The 15,932-nt window shown below is 33.0% G+C and overlaps 3 protein-coding genes across 5 annotated transcripts; all 3 read right to left on the reverse strand.

Annotated features, from left to right (window-relative positions):
• Nucleotides 1–2,342: 2,342 nt before the first annotated feature.
• On the reverse strand, nucleotides 2,343–6,193 carry LOC114385646 (calcineurin subunit B-like). 3 transcript variants are annotated; one of them, XM_028345645.1, is made up of 6 exons: nucleotides 5,968–6,189; nucleotides 5,773–5,886; nucleotides 5,594–5,690; nucleotides 3,974–4,083; nucleotides 3,403–3,477; nucleotides 2,343–2,636 (listed from the first exon to the last, which is right to left on the reverse strand). In XM_028345645.1, exons 2-6 carry the CDS (start codon nucleotides 5,788–5,790, stop codon nucleotides 2,586–2,588), a joined length of 351 nt encoding a protein of 116 aa, XP_028201446.1. In that variant the 5' UTR covers nucleotides 5,791–5,886; nucleotides 5,968–6,189; the 3' UTR covers nucleotides 2,343–2,585. The 3 variants fall into 3 exon arrangements, with proteins under 3 accessions (XP_028201446.1, XP_028201445.1, XP_028201444.1); XM_028345644.1 differs by having other exon boundaries at nucleotides 5,773–5,897; XM_028345643.1 differs by lacking the exon at nucleotides 2,343–2,636 and adding an exon at nucleotides 2,684–3,215 and having other exon boundaries at nucleotides 5,773–5,897; nucleotides 5,968–6,193.
• Nucleotides 6,194–7,328: 1,135 nt separating this feature from the next.
• Nucleotides 7,329–10,799, reverse strand: LOC114388729 (NADH dehydrogenase [ubiquinone] flavoprotein 2, mitochondrial). Its single transcript, XM_028349377.1, has 10 exons — nucleotides 10,639–10,799; nucleotides 10,516–10,548; nucleotides 10,363–10,428; nucleotides 9,557–9,673; nucleotides 8,904–8,981; nucleotides 8,711–8,816; nucleotides 8,538–8,584; nucleotides 7,963–8,040; nucleotides 7,803–7,868; nucleotides 7,329–7,710 (listed from the first exon to the last, which is right to left on the reverse strand). Exons 1-10 carry the CDS (start codon nucleotides 10,693–10,695, stop codon nucleotides 7,603–7,605), a joined length of 756 nt encoding a protein of 251 aa, XP_028205178.1. The 5' UTR covers nucleotides 10,696–10,799; the 3' UTR covers nucleotides 7,329–7,602.
• A 953-nt stretch (nucleotides 10,800–11,752) lies between these two features.
• LOC114386803 (zinc finger BED domain-containing protein DAYSLEEPER-like) lies at nucleotides 11,753–15,051 on the reverse strand. The gene is made up of 2 exons (XM_028346856.1): nucleotides 14,941–15,051; nucleotides 11,753–14,016 (listed from the first exon to the last, which is right to left on the reverse strand). Exon 2 carries the CDS (start codon nucleotides 13,992–13,994, stop codon nucleotides 12,027–12,029), a length of 1,968 nt encoding a protein of 655 aa, XP_028202657.1. The 5' UTR covers nucleotides 13,995–14,016; nucleotides 14,941–15,051; the 3' UTR covers nucleotides 11,753–12,026.
• Nucleotides 15,052–15,932: the final 881 nt, after the last annotated feature.

Raw genomic sequence — 15,932 nt, forward strand, 5'->3', positions numbered from 1 at the left:
TACATATTCTATTGGTTTTATACAAGAAAAATAATTGAATAAATGTAGAATTGTTATAATTTTTTATATATGCGAATTGTTCTAAAATGTCACAAATTATTTTTAAAGAAATTAAATTTTAAAAAAATTATAATGACAAATTGACATAAATTGTAACATCATTAACATAAAAAATAAGTAAGATTAAAAGTAATTTTTTGAAAATTTAAAGACTGATAAACATAAATTCTTTTTTGAAGGAATAAAAAAATATTAATCAAATTAAAGGACTAAAAGCATAGGTCTACATTAGAAGGAAGAATTTTTTTTTTTTCTGTCCATAGAATTAGAAGGACTATAAAAGAAAAGATGTTTTAGGTGCAACGTTTGATAACTAAAAACAACAACGTATCAAATCAACTTATTTATTTAAAAAAAATTCAAGTTAACCATTATTTTTCTGTAATTAATCATTTCACTAGTTTTGACCAGGATTATTTTGGGTTTGAATACTCGAAGGACAACTATAGAACGTACTCATTATGAAAGGGGGTGTGGGGACTGGGGAGGACTTGTCAACCTCTATTGTGTCGGCATTTATAATTCTTTTTTCCTGACAAATTCAATAATTGTTAATAAATTATTATGTCCTAATTAGATAAATTTCTTTATAAATACTTATAAAATAAATAAGAAAAAATATAATAAATTCATAGACTAAAATACAATTTCCATCCTTACTTTTAAAAAAGAAAATGTAGCATAGATGCAACGTTTGGAAACTAAAAACAATACTATACCGGATTTGTATCAAATCAACTGATTTTGTCATAAAAAATACTCAAGTCAACGATTATTTTGTGTTTGAACTTTGAATATTCAAAGAATAAATTTAGAAGGTGCTCATAATGAGGGGGAAGGAGTAATCAATCTTCGTTGTGTAGCCATTTATGAACATTTTTTCCTGACAATTTCACTAACTTTTAATCAATGATTATGATCTACTAATGCTTCTTTACCAAAAAAGAAATATTCTACTAATACTTAAGTCTTATAAAAATACTTAAGTCTTATTTAAATAAGTTTCTCCCTAAACATTGGAGAAAAACTGACAGATTATTTTATAAGTTAAAATTATCTTATGAACAAGTTAAAAGTCATATTTTTAAAACTACTAAATGATTTTAACTTCTTTAAAAAATTATTTTAATTTATACATAAACTAATTTTAACTTTATAAGATAAAATTATTTCTCTTTTTTTCCCAATAAGTACTTATGGTAAAACTTATTGAAGCAAGATCTTAATTGGTAGCGTATGTTTAGAAATGTTTCCTTTTAAAGAGAAATAAGGAGTTTTTTTTTCAATTTTTTGAAAAAGCTAAAAAAATAATTATTTCTCTAAAATATATTAAATCGTAAGTTACCTTTGGTGTTTTTTTACTTGTAACTTATTTCTCTGTCATTTTAAAATTTAAATATGACATATTGACATTAATTACAACATTCTCAAGTATTTTGTTTTAACCAACATCATTCTCAAGTATTATGACTACAGTATTATAAAAAATTTGTTGGCTTGAATCTCATTAATTTCACTTTTCGAAAAACATTATTGTCGTGGTGGGCATGTGCTACTCTTTAATAATGCAATTTCAATTTCATTCACCAATAACATCTCGTGAAACTTGTTAATGTGAATATCCATTCTTTCTCCTCTAACAACTGAAATCAAGCTTCAGTAAGCTAGGATTAAGTTTTCTTGACTCAAACTTTATCTGCTTCAGGGATGAGATTTCTCTATCGGTTTTTTTTAACCACCTTCCTTCATTTGGTGGATGGCAAGTATTGTCCGCAAAGGACAAACAAAGAGCATTTCATTTGGTTTTCCAGAAAGAGAAAAAACAACAACAATCTTTATCCTTTTTAATGAGCTCAACTGATTAAGCTGCAAAACATAACTTACGTCTTATGGTCAATTCCCTCAATGCACACCAACGTTTTCTTATTCTCCTCTTCCCTCCCCCTTTATAAAGGCCTATTGTCTCTGAGTTTTTCCTTGGACAAAAGAAACAATTTTTTTTTCTGCAGATGACTGATATTTCTTATATTTTTTTTTCTTTTTTCTAGGGTAAGCAAATCCATATATATATATATATATATAAGGGATTGAACTTCTATAGGGTATCCAAATACTTCGTAAAATTATTTTGTTTGGATAACAACCTAACCAAAATAGAAGGGTGCAAAGACACGCAGCAAACAACTAGAAGGGTTAGAAACTTGAACTTGGAAAATTCATCAACAGTAAGAAACTTGAAATAAATAAAATAAAAAAAATCCACCTCAAAACTGAATCCAGGAGACACAAAAGGTTGTAAAACATGTCAAAGAATTTGAAAACTTCCGAATCATGCTCGAGCTTCTCAAATTGGCTCTATAACAGCTAGTGGTTGGAAAACTAACAGCATTACAAGAATCCCCAGAAGAAGGGGGACAGCAGTATTTGTGCACTTTTCATTTCCACATTAAATATGTTACAAGAATCCTACGAATAGAGTTTACAATTTTTATCTTTCAAGAGAACAGGGAAAACTGCAGGTAGTTTCAATCAACAGGGACTTCAACATCCATTTTTAGGTCAGATTGACCAAGAACCTGTGACAAATTAGAATAAAAATTAAAATCAAACATATATAGAAATAAAAGGCTAAGCCAAATGATGTCGTATGATCTATATAGCCAACCCCATCTAGTAGGATAAGACTTAATTGTAATTGTATTGTATATACAGAAATAAAAGAGAAAGAAGAGGCTAAAAAAGAGTCTTTTAATACAGAAGTTCACGGTGACACTATCAGATTTTGATGTAATGCTACATCAATGAGTCTTTTCTTACTCATCCATTTTTTGTTGGATACCTAATACACTGACTGACTCTTCCAAATGAATTTGAAGCACAAATGTTAAACAAACTATCAATTTTGATATGCAATAATGCAAGTAATCAAAATTCTTACACGATTGAAAATTTTGAGGTATAAAATAATCTTGTTTGTATTCAAATATCTCATCATTATCACAATGCCCAATCAGGTCAAATTTCTGGATGAAGAAAGCACCAGGTAAGTTGATTTTTAATTGCTTTCACAGTAGTAAAAATCCCTTAATGTGAGACTTTTTTCCCCCAACTTTTTTGCTCCATCCACTAGTAAGAACCATTTCCCATAAGCCCTCCTACAGTGGCCAACGATGTATCAAGGTGAATAAAATCAATTGACTCACACAGTAGATTTCATTATGTGTCCCACAGGTTTGAGGATTGAATGAACAAAAAAAGGCTACAGTTTAGCTATTCTTCAATACTTTTTGTGATATTCATTTAAGAAATATCCAGAGGAAATATATAACAAAATGTGCAGACCTTAATGAAGTCATCCAATGTCAAGTAGGAGTCTTTTGTGTATCCCGCTTCTCTTAGAACTTGGCTGAGAACTTCCTGCCAATCGAATAGAAGACAAAATTAGCTAAACTCCAGTTAAGTCTAAATATAATACAAGCACAACTGAAAAGGTGTATGGGAACACAAATAGCGTTTGTTAAATGGAAATGCAATTAATCTATAGCCTATAGCTAATAAAAAAAAGCACAAACAAACTGGATCGTACAAAAACTAGAGAAATTTATTGGTTACCATTTTAGCCAATAGCTTCCCCTCTAGAACACATGCAAAAGAGGTGTGCCCAAGAAATAAAAACAGTCCACCCAAATTATATAGTGAAGAAGTTCTCCATGTAACCAATAATGAATATACTAATCCTAGGAAACTGGATGATACTAAATTCAGACTTCAGCATACCAAACTTGAAATAGGGATGTCAAACTAGTAACAATTGGTGGACCTTAATGAAAACCTTGTTTTTTATTTAGCAACTCCTGGTAAAACTGCTTCATGATTAAGCAATACAGGGAAGTGTACAGATTGTTGGTGATACCTCTCTCTGTTCATCAGACATGAATGGACCCGACAAATCTTTTAGCACTTCCAGCATATCTTTGAAAGACACCTTTCCATTGCGGTCTGAATCATATACTTTGAAAATAACTGTGAAAAACTAGTAACCATAAGTACAATGTGATAGTGATGGAAGATAGTATTATAATTTATTAAGGAAAAATTTAACAATTCCCCTCCCCCCAAAGTATTCCCTCTTTCAACGATGAAAATCATTGAATAATTCATATCATTTGAACTCCTCCATATTTGCACAAGCAATTTTTCACTGTTCAACTAACTTCATTGTTGCAGCTATCAGCTCTCCGAAATACTCCCTCCATCCCTAATTATAAGACCCTTTTCAGAAATTTATTTGTTCCTTTTTATAGGATTTTTTTCTAATTTCTAGATGCATTAATTATTTTTCCCTATATACCCTTACTTAATTATTCTTTCTCCAAACATTAATGAGAAACAATTAAGTAGATAGAGAGATAAGCAAAGGACAATTTTGGAATGATAGTACAAATAATTGGCAAATTTAATGTGATTAACTAAATTAACTACTTTTCTTAAAGGGGTGTGAATTAGTTGAAAGGATCTTATAATTAGAAACAGAGAGAGTACATTAACAAAAATTGTGAAGACTCTACACAGGTGCTGAAATCTTCTAACCCAGGGTTGGATTCTACTCAATAAACTTAAATAATATCATTAGAAGTATGTTCTAACTAATATGACTACATGTGACAAATAGACAATTTTATTCGTGAGATGCTGAGACATCTAATTTATCCAAATGCAAAGCGTGGATCTCTTTAAAGAATAATTCTGAACCAATGGAATGATAACAACTTAACAAGTATGATCTTTGGATAAAAAAAATTGAGAAACTTCAGCATTGGTAAGTGTTTGTGTTAGTATCCCACTGACCAGCCTAAAAGGCACTTCTCTTTTATTTAGGATACCCATATATACTTTTGTTAGATTGCCTCTAACTCAACCTTGGGAATCCTTATAAGGATGGGTTTATAACAGTCCCGAATTTAGGATTCATGTGGTGAAATTGTTTCAATTAATTTAATGACCATAATTGCTTATTGGTTGGTCAGCAGTAATAACTGAAAGGCTGGGAGTTGTGTCTATATAATTGAACATAATCAGTTGGTTGGTGGTAATAATTGATAGGCTGGAAGTTATGCATGGCTTTTTCATCCAAAATGAATTTAATTAACATTGCAGCATTCAAGTTGTTTTACATTGGACTAGATAATAGGTCAGCCCAAAATTTGGGTAACCTATATGGCACTTCCCAATATAGTCCAACCCTTTTCTGACTGAAATGAGGAAGGCAAGACTCAAGAGAGAACCTCATTAACCCCATACAGGACTAAGAATGTGACCATAACTGTGAATTTCACTCTTTGAATATATATGTGTGAGCTAAGCAACAGAAAACGGCATCTTCACTTGAGTTGAGAGCAAAGTCAGAACTTAGGAACCTTGAGAAAGCAAAATCAATGAATCCCTAATTTACAACGACATCTTCTAACTCCCAAATTTATAATCGATAGCATTAAATAACTCTGCTGTATGATGTGATGTAACTAAAACGTACGCTCTATTTTTTGTTGTGCGCTCGCTTTGGCACTGAATGCAGATAAGAAGGCCACAAAGTCTTTAAAATTCAAACCGTCGACCATCTTGAGCAGCCTCTGCAAATAAGAACAGACAGAATCCATCAAGTATGGAAAATGCATGTACATGTAGTGATGGGAAGTAAAAGGAAGAGTATACCTGAGAAAGTGGATTCATGGCAAATTCGGGAACGGACAAGAACTCATCTGCGGAAATAAATCCCTTGGCGTTGCGGTCAAGTTGACAAAACCTTTGATATAAGGACACAATTTCCTGCTGGGAAACTAAGTTTGAAACCCAATTTTCAGATCTTAATAAAGAGAAAGAAGAATAATAAAGGGAGAGAGGACCCACATAAATTATTGCAGTGTTCCTGAACTTCCTCGATGTCGTATTGAGTTAGAATAGATGATGCAGTCCCCATATCCACTAAACTAATTTTGGGCTTCAAACCAGAATCAGTAATCAGAAGACCACCTGCGAATATATACACGTGCCTTGCCTTCTCATCATCGACTCTCTCCAACGCACCTCGCTACCCGCAAACTAGTGTGTCCATGGATCCACCCTTTCACATTTATGTCTAATTAATTAATTCCTTTTATTTCGTGCTCTATTTAATTTCCCTTTTTTTCTAAAGCATATAATTTATTTATACCTTTCTCGTCAATTTTTTTTTTCAAACAATAAAATGCAATTTTTTAACAGTAAAAAAAGTCTTTATACTCACTTGATTTTTTCCTCAATCTGTTGGCCACATTTACTCATTTTCTGATGCATCATGCATTTCTCTTTTCTCAATACTCCCATTGTGTCATAATAATTAATGTTTAAGATTTTTCACACCAATCAGGAAAATAAATATTTTAAGATAATTAATATTTATTAAAAAATAATTTTATTAGAATATTCTTATTTTCTTTTTTAATTTTAATAAATATATTATTAAATTTTTCAAGATAACATTTATTATAAGTGAAGATTAAAATAAATATTTTAATATCTCATTGAATAGTAAGATCATCGGTCAATTTGAAAATTAAATTTTCAAAGACTAAAACTCCAATTGGGATGTAAAAAGTAGTATATTTTAAGATCTTGATTAAAAAATTGAAAACTTGAGGTCAGTTCTATTTTATATCCACTAAGTTGGTATAATGTCTACAGACAAACATACAATGAGAGGAAATTTTCAGCTAAAAGGACTTTTACTAGAATGGATTTAAATTTAAACATTTAGCAAAACATAAGTAAAAGTTGGGATAAATCAAGGTTTACTCTTGTTCAATATATTATGCGTGATCTCTTTCCTAAAATAGAAAATTGTAGATTACTTCAAGTGGTATATGATAAGTACAATGGAATTGTGTCTGCGCCCTTCGAGAAATCCGATAATCAAAACCAAAGAATATACCATGTATGTCTCTATGTTTTCAAGATTTTGTTAAAATCTAATAGCAAGAATAACTGATACATGTACGGGAAAGGAGCATGTTACCATGCTTGGTCCTGCCAAGGAATCATACCCTGATTGTCAAATTTGATATTTTCCTTAAACAATCAAACTTCATTTTTCAATCTACTATCATGCCAGGACCGGAATACCCTTTGGCCATTATCAAGGAAGTGAATGTTGCATTGAACATGATTGTTCTCCCATACCATTGTTGATAAATCCATCCTACACACCCACGTGGGTAATGCATGCCACGCAATTCACTTCTTAACTAAATTGTATTTCATGGTAACCTCAAATTTCGTTCATGGTGATTAATGTACAGAGTACAGAAAAACATAGATAACGCTGGTAAGTAATGAACATGCCAAGAAATTTATGGCGATTATGGAACAAATTTTTGAAATGGAAACCATCCAGGACGGTTGATACAAAAATTGGTTGAGCATCTAACAATCTGACAATGTTTCAATTAAGGCAAGCTCCAACACATGCAAGCCTCACATTATTGAAGGCAAAAAGTATATCACACTTCAGCAGGAATCCAGGTCACGGCAGGGAGGAGGCTTGGGCTCACTTAACAAAGTAGTGTTCCCTCCTTCAGGTCCACTCTTAATTCGGCGGGGATTTTGGGTGCCGTGCTAAATAAAAAGAAACCAGATTAATAATCCAAGAAGGTATACGTTTCTAGAACATGGACAATAATGAAATAGATCATGGCCAATGTCCTTACCGGTGGCTTCTCACCCTTTCTCAGCTTTTCTACTATCTCAACTACTTTCTCTGGGGTTACATCTTCCTGAATTCACATCAATATAACATGTTAGAGTGTGTATCGGAAGCAACCCCCCCCCCCCCCCCCCTAAAAAAACAAAAAAAGAGGAAAGACGGACAAAGTAATTATAAGTATATCCCTCTGATCCATTTGAATAATCAGCCACTGTAATCATAGGAGCATTCACACAGCATCCCTGCACAACACCAATAAATTCAATCATTCACCATTGGTTGATCAATAAAATTATGCAAGAACAAGTTGTCACTCTAGAGACTACATATAGGAGTTACATAAGACAAGTATGCACCTCTTTCACATCCTCTTGGATTTTATTTTTCTCTAAATAACAAAAGCTGTATACCACAATAGGTGATTCCCTTTTTTTCCATCAGTTAGGTATTAATGTCCCATCAATTTTGTTTTAATCTTTCTTATGCTAACAATCCAAGGGACTTTCTGGATAACTTAATATTACAGGGAAAAGGCTAAACACTAAGTTATAAAGTCCATAATTGTTATCAGATATATCCAAATTTATCACAACATTATTTGCCAAACAGTTCAGTTTTGTACTTCATGAAATATTTTCCACTCAATACAATTGAAGTGCCAGGGCATATCAAGCAATGCTACAACTCTAAAAACGATGAACTTGATGAAATTAAAATAAGACTCAGATAAAAGACTTACCATGCATTCCATTTCTCCAACAGAAAACAAACCATCTGGTGTTACTTCTGCAAATCAGAGGAGAAAGGAAACTAATTATTAGTAAATGCATATAGTTCCAATTTGTCATGAATAAGATCTGGTTTGGTGATAGCCTGACAGATAATGAGAGAAATTAAGACAGGTGAACTAACCATTGCGCTTCACTCCCAAGTGTTTCAATAAGGCTTCTTCAATTCCTCGTGAACCTCTTATCATACAAGGTGTTGTTCCACAAACCAACAGATGGTACTTCCCAACCTGAAAGCAAGTTGGTCCAGATAAGCTTTGGCCTTTATTAATGTGGATTAGCAACATTGAAAGCATTAAAGCACAATAAGCTTTCACCTTAGCTCGATTGAACATGGAGTAAAATGTGGCAACCTCATACACCCGTATGGGAGGAACCTCTACAATCTTAGCTACCTGAATAATCCACAAAACTGATTGTAAATAAAGAATTATATAGCTTTTTGCATTATTAAAAAAATTTAAATTGCAGTTTGCAAACATTATGTTAATTTGGGATTTCCACTGAAGCATCAGTGACGAGAAACTACAAGCAAAACTCAATGAAATAATGATGAGTACTTTTGCATAGAAGAAGAAATAATCTGTATATCAATAATCAAACCTTGTTGCATGCATAGATTTAGACATGGCATGTATGTCAACCAACAGAATGATACTTTAACAAAAGGATGTACAAGACAAACTATAACAAGCACAAAAGGCTTCACTTTGACAATGTTAGCAAGAATTTCAAAAGGATCATCTTTGCTGTAAATATATTTTGCGTCCTGTTACAAGAATCTCAAGACAATCATGGAAATTATTAAGGGTCTTATTCTACTTAGTACTTAATAGACATTATCTATTGGGCACAATAACGCCTTTTCCATGCAACAGGAGTACAGGACCTGCTCAGAGAATCAGACATAGTCCTTTGATATGTTTCTAGATTTTTGAAGAAGAATACTTCAAGCAGGAGGCCAACATACCGCATCCATTGCAGAAACAGGTAGCCAACCTCCATGCTGCTGCTGGGCAAGATCTAAAAGAGGAATTGTAGCAGATTGCTTATAGTTGGATGGATAGTGAGACAAAATCTCCTTAACCTGTAATCAGCACAGATTAAAATCATTAAATGTCTTAAATATGGGCTCATGCCAAAAAGGATCATACACGTAATGTCCATATTGAACTACAGATCCATAACTCTCTGAAATATTATCACATAGAACCAATCAATCAACAAGGCATCGAATCATATCACTCTACACTTTGTCCGAAATATTCTCTGCTTTAACTCTACATGTTAAACCCAATTGATAAAGTAATCAGGTCAAAGAATAAAGCTAGTCATGCAAAAGAGTAATAATGGTGGGGCAAAACAAACAATATTGCAATAAGTAACAACACAACACCTACTTTTCTCGTACAACAATTTTTTTAAGTCCAAACCAAAACCAGATTTACTATAACAGAATATATATATATATATATATATATATATATATATATATATATATATATATATATATATATATATATATATATAATTCAATTCATTGGGCTAAGTAGTTAAGTAATAGAATATAAAGACACAACCCCGAAGACAAAATGCTGATGGCATTAGGCATTACCCATAAAAGCAAGATAATTGGACTAATAATCTTCATCAGTGCCTGTCGCCACATTCATTTTATTTTTACTTTTTGTATTTTGATACTTACAATGAATTATACAATGACAAATTATCACAAATCGGAGTACCCGCATTTCAAGTGCTATGACGAAACATTACCTTTGCTTGATTGGCCTCGGTGAATTCCCATGGAAGTTTAGGGTTGTTGTCCGGTGTGTCAAGGTGCTGTGCCAATCAAAAGTGGACACATCAACAATCACAATCACGAAGCGGAAAACGGAAAAAATTGAAGCCAAAACGAAGAGCACTTACGTAGTTCAGAGCGGTTGAGAAAGCCCTAGAAGGCTGAGAAAGGGGGAAACCAAACAATTTAAAAAAAAAATCAGTAATGTGAAAAGGAAGTGAGAAAAATGGGAGGGGAAATGGACGGAAAACCTGACGGAAAATCTGACGGATCTCGTTGAAGCGACTCGCGGCGAGGCGTGCCAGCATTTTCGAGGAGCTAGCTACAACACGAAACAGATCGCAGAGAGAGAAAGAGAGAGAGAGAGAGAGAGTAGAGAGGGTGAAGTGAAGGGTGTAGTGTAAGAGAACATGGAAAGGTGGCACAGTGCTGGCCGTTGGATCTCATCAATGGAATGCTCATGGATGGGATTTAGTTTGGGCCTTCAATCACTGGAAAATAGTGTAGGCCTTTATGTACAATAAAGAAATACTATTCACACCCTTTATTCTTCTTGGCATCCTTTGAATTTTTGAAAGGAAATGCTAGATTGTACGAAACCTTTGTATGATAACCGCACCACCTGATACTATCTCAACACGTCACACAAGAGGTTCCCACCTGTATCGTAGGGACGGTGATAAAAATAAAGGTCAACGAAGAGAGAAGTAGTATTAGAGTTGCATAGGTAAGGAGGATCTGGGAAGGTGTCTGAGTCAGTGATCCAATATGGAAGGAGTTTCTATAGTGTCGTTGGAAGCACTGCTATCCAAGCGTGTACAAGAAATGGTCCAAAATGATGAGGAACCACCTCCACCTTATTATGCTAGCAGAGATCATGAGTGTACACAAAACGTGCCTTCTGCATCTTGGTGAACAATCTCTGCTGAAAGTGAGGTTCAACTACTACCCTTGTTGTACACGACCTGATAGTATCATGTTAGTTAACATGGAATGATTTCAATTTAAAATATACATGAGCAATGACTTGGAATTAGAATTAAATATATTTTTAGTACCTAATAAATTTTTTAATTTTATTTTGGATCCCTTGTAAATTTGTTAATTTTTATCCCTAAAGATATCTAAAGAAATTTGGGGAAAAAAATCATAAATTTATTAGGAACTAGAAAGTTATCAAAAATATTATTAGAGACAAAAACAAAGTCACAAATTTATTAGGAACTGTAAAAGCATATTTAAGTTTAAGAATTATCTATTTTATATTACATCAATGTTATTCACACACAATTTCATTATATCATTCTAAACTTAATTTACTTTTAATAATAAAATATTCCAATCAAGAAAAGTGTAAAGATCATGTTTCACTATTGGTGCTGAACACCAAACTTCCGTGACATGAGGTTAAAGTCCATTCAAAGGGCAAAATAAATCCAAATTCCAGGTTTTTGGTTTAACCTGTGAATACAATTGATACTTTGCTTAGCCAAAATGATTAGAACAAAATCAACTCTATATTATAAACAAGTAACAAAAAATCGGACAATTAATAACAAAAATTAATTGACCCGAATGACAGCACCAAAAACTCAATACCTAAAAGCTAGTTAAAAATCTATTCCAGGGAACCCTATATCTAACATTCAATTTTGACAAGTGCATTTGGAACATTGATGGGTAATGATTTATACTGTAACCAGTCCTTGGTACAAATAAGGGCCTCAAGAGTCAAGGAATCTAATGAACTCCTGTAGCTATCCATTTTTCTAATTTCTGTATCAAAAACAGCATCTGCAGAAAGGGTGGATATTGGCATACACAAAATATCAGATGCTAGTCTAGACAATGTTGGGTACTTCAATCCGTTTATTCTCCACCAGCTCAGAATATCAAATTCTTGTACTCTGGGTTCTAGAGGCTCTTCAAGATATTCATCCAATTCTGTCTTAAATTGCTGGTTACATGTAAAATCAGATATATAGAACTCAAAATCAGAAAGTCCATCATCAGCAGCAAAAAGAGATCCATCAAATTCTTGAAATGGCTCAGTCTTTATCATAGCTTCATTCCCTTCATCATCATTTGTTGCTGTAAAAGGAAGCACTTGTATGATATTATATTCAAGGAACAGCTCATGAAGACCATCCTCAACAATTCTTATCCATTGGTCAGCATTCTCACCAAATATCTTAGCAAAAGTGGATTCCACAAGTTTCATTTTATATCTTGGATCCATGACTACAGCAACAGCCAAGACGAAGCAGCTTTCTCTCCAATATTGGTCAAACTTCTCTTGCAAAGGCGTAATCAAATGACTACAGAAAGGATCCTGGCTTAAGGCAGCACAAGTCAACTCCACCTGAAGTTTGGACACTTCAAGGAAAAATACATTTGCAGTTGGGTATGGTTGAACAGTTAAAATGTTAGCTGCATCATACAAGTACTTCAGATATGCACAGAGTTTTTCCACCTGCTTCCAGTCATCCAATGTTAGAGTCGTTCTGAAATCAGGATTAGAGGCATCAAAGCAAGCAAAAACTTCCTTTAATTCACAAGCAGCAACTAGCATGTGGTAAATTGTATCCCATTTATTTTGGTCATCAATTAAAAGGTCCATCGTACTAGGGACTTGAAGTTGTTGCCTCAGATTCAAAAAATTCCCTTCAATAGATTTAGAAGATTTCACATACTTCACACTCTCCCGAACTTTATCAATAGATTCTCTCATAGCTGATAACGCATCTAATGCAAGGCGACTAAGCACACGAGCATAACAGTTCTGGCTTAATAATTGACCATTGAGGATAACAGGGTTATTAACAGAGAGGAGACTTCTCAGCTTTCCCAAAGTCTCGTTGGAGAAGAATTTATCAAGTGCAAGGGTAAATAGCCTACCTTTCAAATGCCAATCACTTAGGCAGTTCACTATAGTTTGATTCAAGGAACCATCAGAATCAGGAAATGGTACCATGAATACGTTAAGAATAGGATGATGTAGGTTCCAATCACCGTCAATGAAGTGCCCTCGAAGAAAAACATATGCCGATGTTTGGTTTGAAGTCCATAAGTCCAAGGTGAGATTAACTCGTCCAGGAATCCCATCAATAAGATTCAATAGGTTTTGCTTCTCTCTGAGGTACATAGTGACACAATCCCCTTGAATAGCATTAAAGCTCAGTGGATTGAACTGGGGTTGAAGTGCTCGAACAAAATCAATGAAACCTTGGTGTTCCACAATATGAAGTGGATAGTCATGTAAAATAATCATTTTAGCAATCTTACTGTTGCAACGCTCCTGATCAAATGAGATAGCAGCAAGACAAGGTTTCGCTCTTGCTTGTTTCTTTGGTGGATTGGCATCAGTTTTGGAACACAGGATTCCTAGATTTTTCTGACAGATTCCCAAAGCAATGTGTCTCTTGAGATGACTGGTGCCAGATTGTTTTGAATCTTTTAGATACGCAAATGATTTTTGGCATCTTTTACAGTAAGCCCTGGCACATCCAGGTCCATCCTTTTTAACAGTGAAGTGTTCCCAGACAGTCGATTTCTTTCTCCTCCTGCTATTTTGTTGTGTTTCTGAATCAGGGATATTAAACTCCATTGGCAGGACAGCAGGTTGAATCCTAAAAGAAAAATTAAGAGCAAATCATTAGAAGAGTAATTAAAAAGTGGTTGAAACGGACCTGCATTACATCACTTATGTGTTAAGAAAGCAGGCCAAGAATTATAATTATCTCTTATAGAAATAGTAATATGTAAGTAACACGGGAAGGCAAGTGTTACAAAACAAAAGACTTGTGGTCTTGAGCATAGTTATCAATCAATCACAAACATGGTTATCAAGTCGTAAATCACCAATCTAATTTTTAAACCGAGAATCATAATTTGTATTGAGACAATAAAAAAATAACTTCAAATATATCATAGTGTTCAATTTAATAATTTTATACTATAAATAGATAAAACTTAACCACAAGCTTCTCTGTCTCTCTCTCACTAGGTTAGAAATAGCTCGACGGTGTCCACCAATCATTTTTGTACATAGAAACTGCTGATATACACCAATTTGTTTTCTAAAAGAACTACTTTAAAAAGTTACAACTATAGAACAAATCTGTTAAAATACCACTAACTCTTAACCACAAACAAGTGGAGTACACAAATTTTTTTAGTGAATGCGTAAAAGGAAGAAGATGCACCGTTAATGGAGGGTCAAGAATGATTTTAGCAAAACCTAATAATCTTGATAAACCATACAAGATTGAAGGATGAAAAATAACCCTTCCCCACGCACAAAACCTATCATTTGTTACAGTGGGAGTGGAATGGTTACAGTGGGCGTTAAGATCTTATCTTATAAATAATAAAACAGAAGAAAAGGGGAAACGACACACAAACTCATCACGCACAAAACCATCATTTGTTAAGACACCCAAAAGCGAATTCAGTAGCAGTGCATTTGATTGTTTTGAAAAGAAACAGAGACAGAAAGAAAGGAAAAGGATATATATACAAACAGAAAGAGAGAGAGAGAGAGAAAGAAAAACCTTTCCGGGCGGCGGCGAACGTAAGCGTAAGGAGAAGGCTACGAACGAACGTTGGAATGGAACGGAAGCGCCACTTACTACTCAGTCAGTCCCAAGCAATGCCAATATCCCAATTAAGGGTTTCAAACACGTTCCTTTTATTAATATTAAAAACAAATCATTAAAGATTTTTTTTTGGGATTTCAATATCTTTATGTTAAAAAAAAATCCTAAATCTATAAACGATATGTATACTTTATCTTTTTCATTTTATTTTTAAATAAATTTAATTTTAATCATTTTAAAAATAAAATACCCCGTAATTAAAAACAATCTTGCATCATAGTATAATTTTTTATATGAATCTAAAATATAATTTATATTTAATTTTTTAATTATTACAAATTTTAATTATAATTTAAATTTTTATATTTAAAAATATTTATTTGCTATAAATATAGACATTTATCTTCTACATGACAAAAATACTAGTAATTTCAATTTTTTCTATAAAATAGTTCTACTAATTCTTCTAGTTATTAGATAAAAAAAATTGAATACTTTTTGAATTTCAAAGACATCATAGTCTTATAGAGAATAAAGTTCTCACTATCAAGATATGTATTTTTAATATCTTTCGATTATCTTTTTTTATCTTTATTTATATACTTAATTTTTAATCTGTTCATCAGTGTTTTTTTTATTTATTTATATACTAACTATTGAATTGGACAACACAATAACTAAGTCCTACACAATAAGTATATTCTTTCAAAGATAGTAAAAAACCACACATGAATGAGTCTATAGCCAATTTTCAATTACAAGCTATCAAAGGAACTTTTGGTATTTCTTAGAAGGAAATCATCCTTCAACCCTCTTTAGAAGTTTCACTCTCAACCCTAGCAGAAACAATTCACTCTCCATCATTATTTATCCCTCTATCTACAATATTTAATCATTGTCTTCTTTGAAGTTTTGCAATTGTTATCAAAGGAGCTGTTGAATAAGTT

The sequence above is a fragment of the Glycine soja genome, chromosome 15, assembly GCF_004193775.1.
Source record: "Glycine soja cultivar W05 chromosome 15, ASM419377v2, whole genome shotgun sequence".
NCBI classification, from domain to species: Eukaryota; Viridiplantae; Streptophyta; class Magnoliopsida; order Fabales; family Fabaceae; genus Glycine; species Glycine soja.

Excerpts from the sequence above, each read along its gene's own strand:
- LOC114385646 (XM_028345643.1), bottom strand. The coding sequence starts at position 6,037 with ATGGGGACTGCATCATCTATTCTAACTCAATACGACATCGAGGAAGTT. Across the intron at positions 3,478-3,973 it reads TGTCTGATGAACAGAGAGAG|GAAGTTCTCAGCCAAGTTCT; the intron begins GTATCACCAACA and ends TTCGATTGGCAG. Across the intron at positions 3,216-3,402 it reads CATTGGATGACTTCATTAAG|GAGGGCTTATGGGAAATGGT; the intron begins GTCTGCACATTT and ends TGGCCACTGTAG.
- LOC114388729 (XM_028349377.1), bottom strand. The coding sequence starts at position 10,695 with ATGCTGGCACGCCTCGCCGCGAGTCGCTTCAACGAGATCCGTCAGATT. Across the intron at positions 9,674-10,362 it reads CCGAGGCCAATCAAGCAAAG|GTTAAGGAGATTTTGTCTCA; the intron begins GTAATGTTTCGT and ends TGCTGATTACAG. Across the intron at positions 8,585-8,710 it reads CTTGGGAGTGAAGCGCAATG|AAGTAACACCAGATGGTTTG; the intron begins GTTAGTTCACCT and ends TCTGATTTGCAG.
- LOC114386803 (XM_028346856.1), bottom strand. The coding sequence starts at position 13,994 with ATGGAGTTTAATATCCCTGATTCAGAAACACAACAAAATAGCAGGAGG.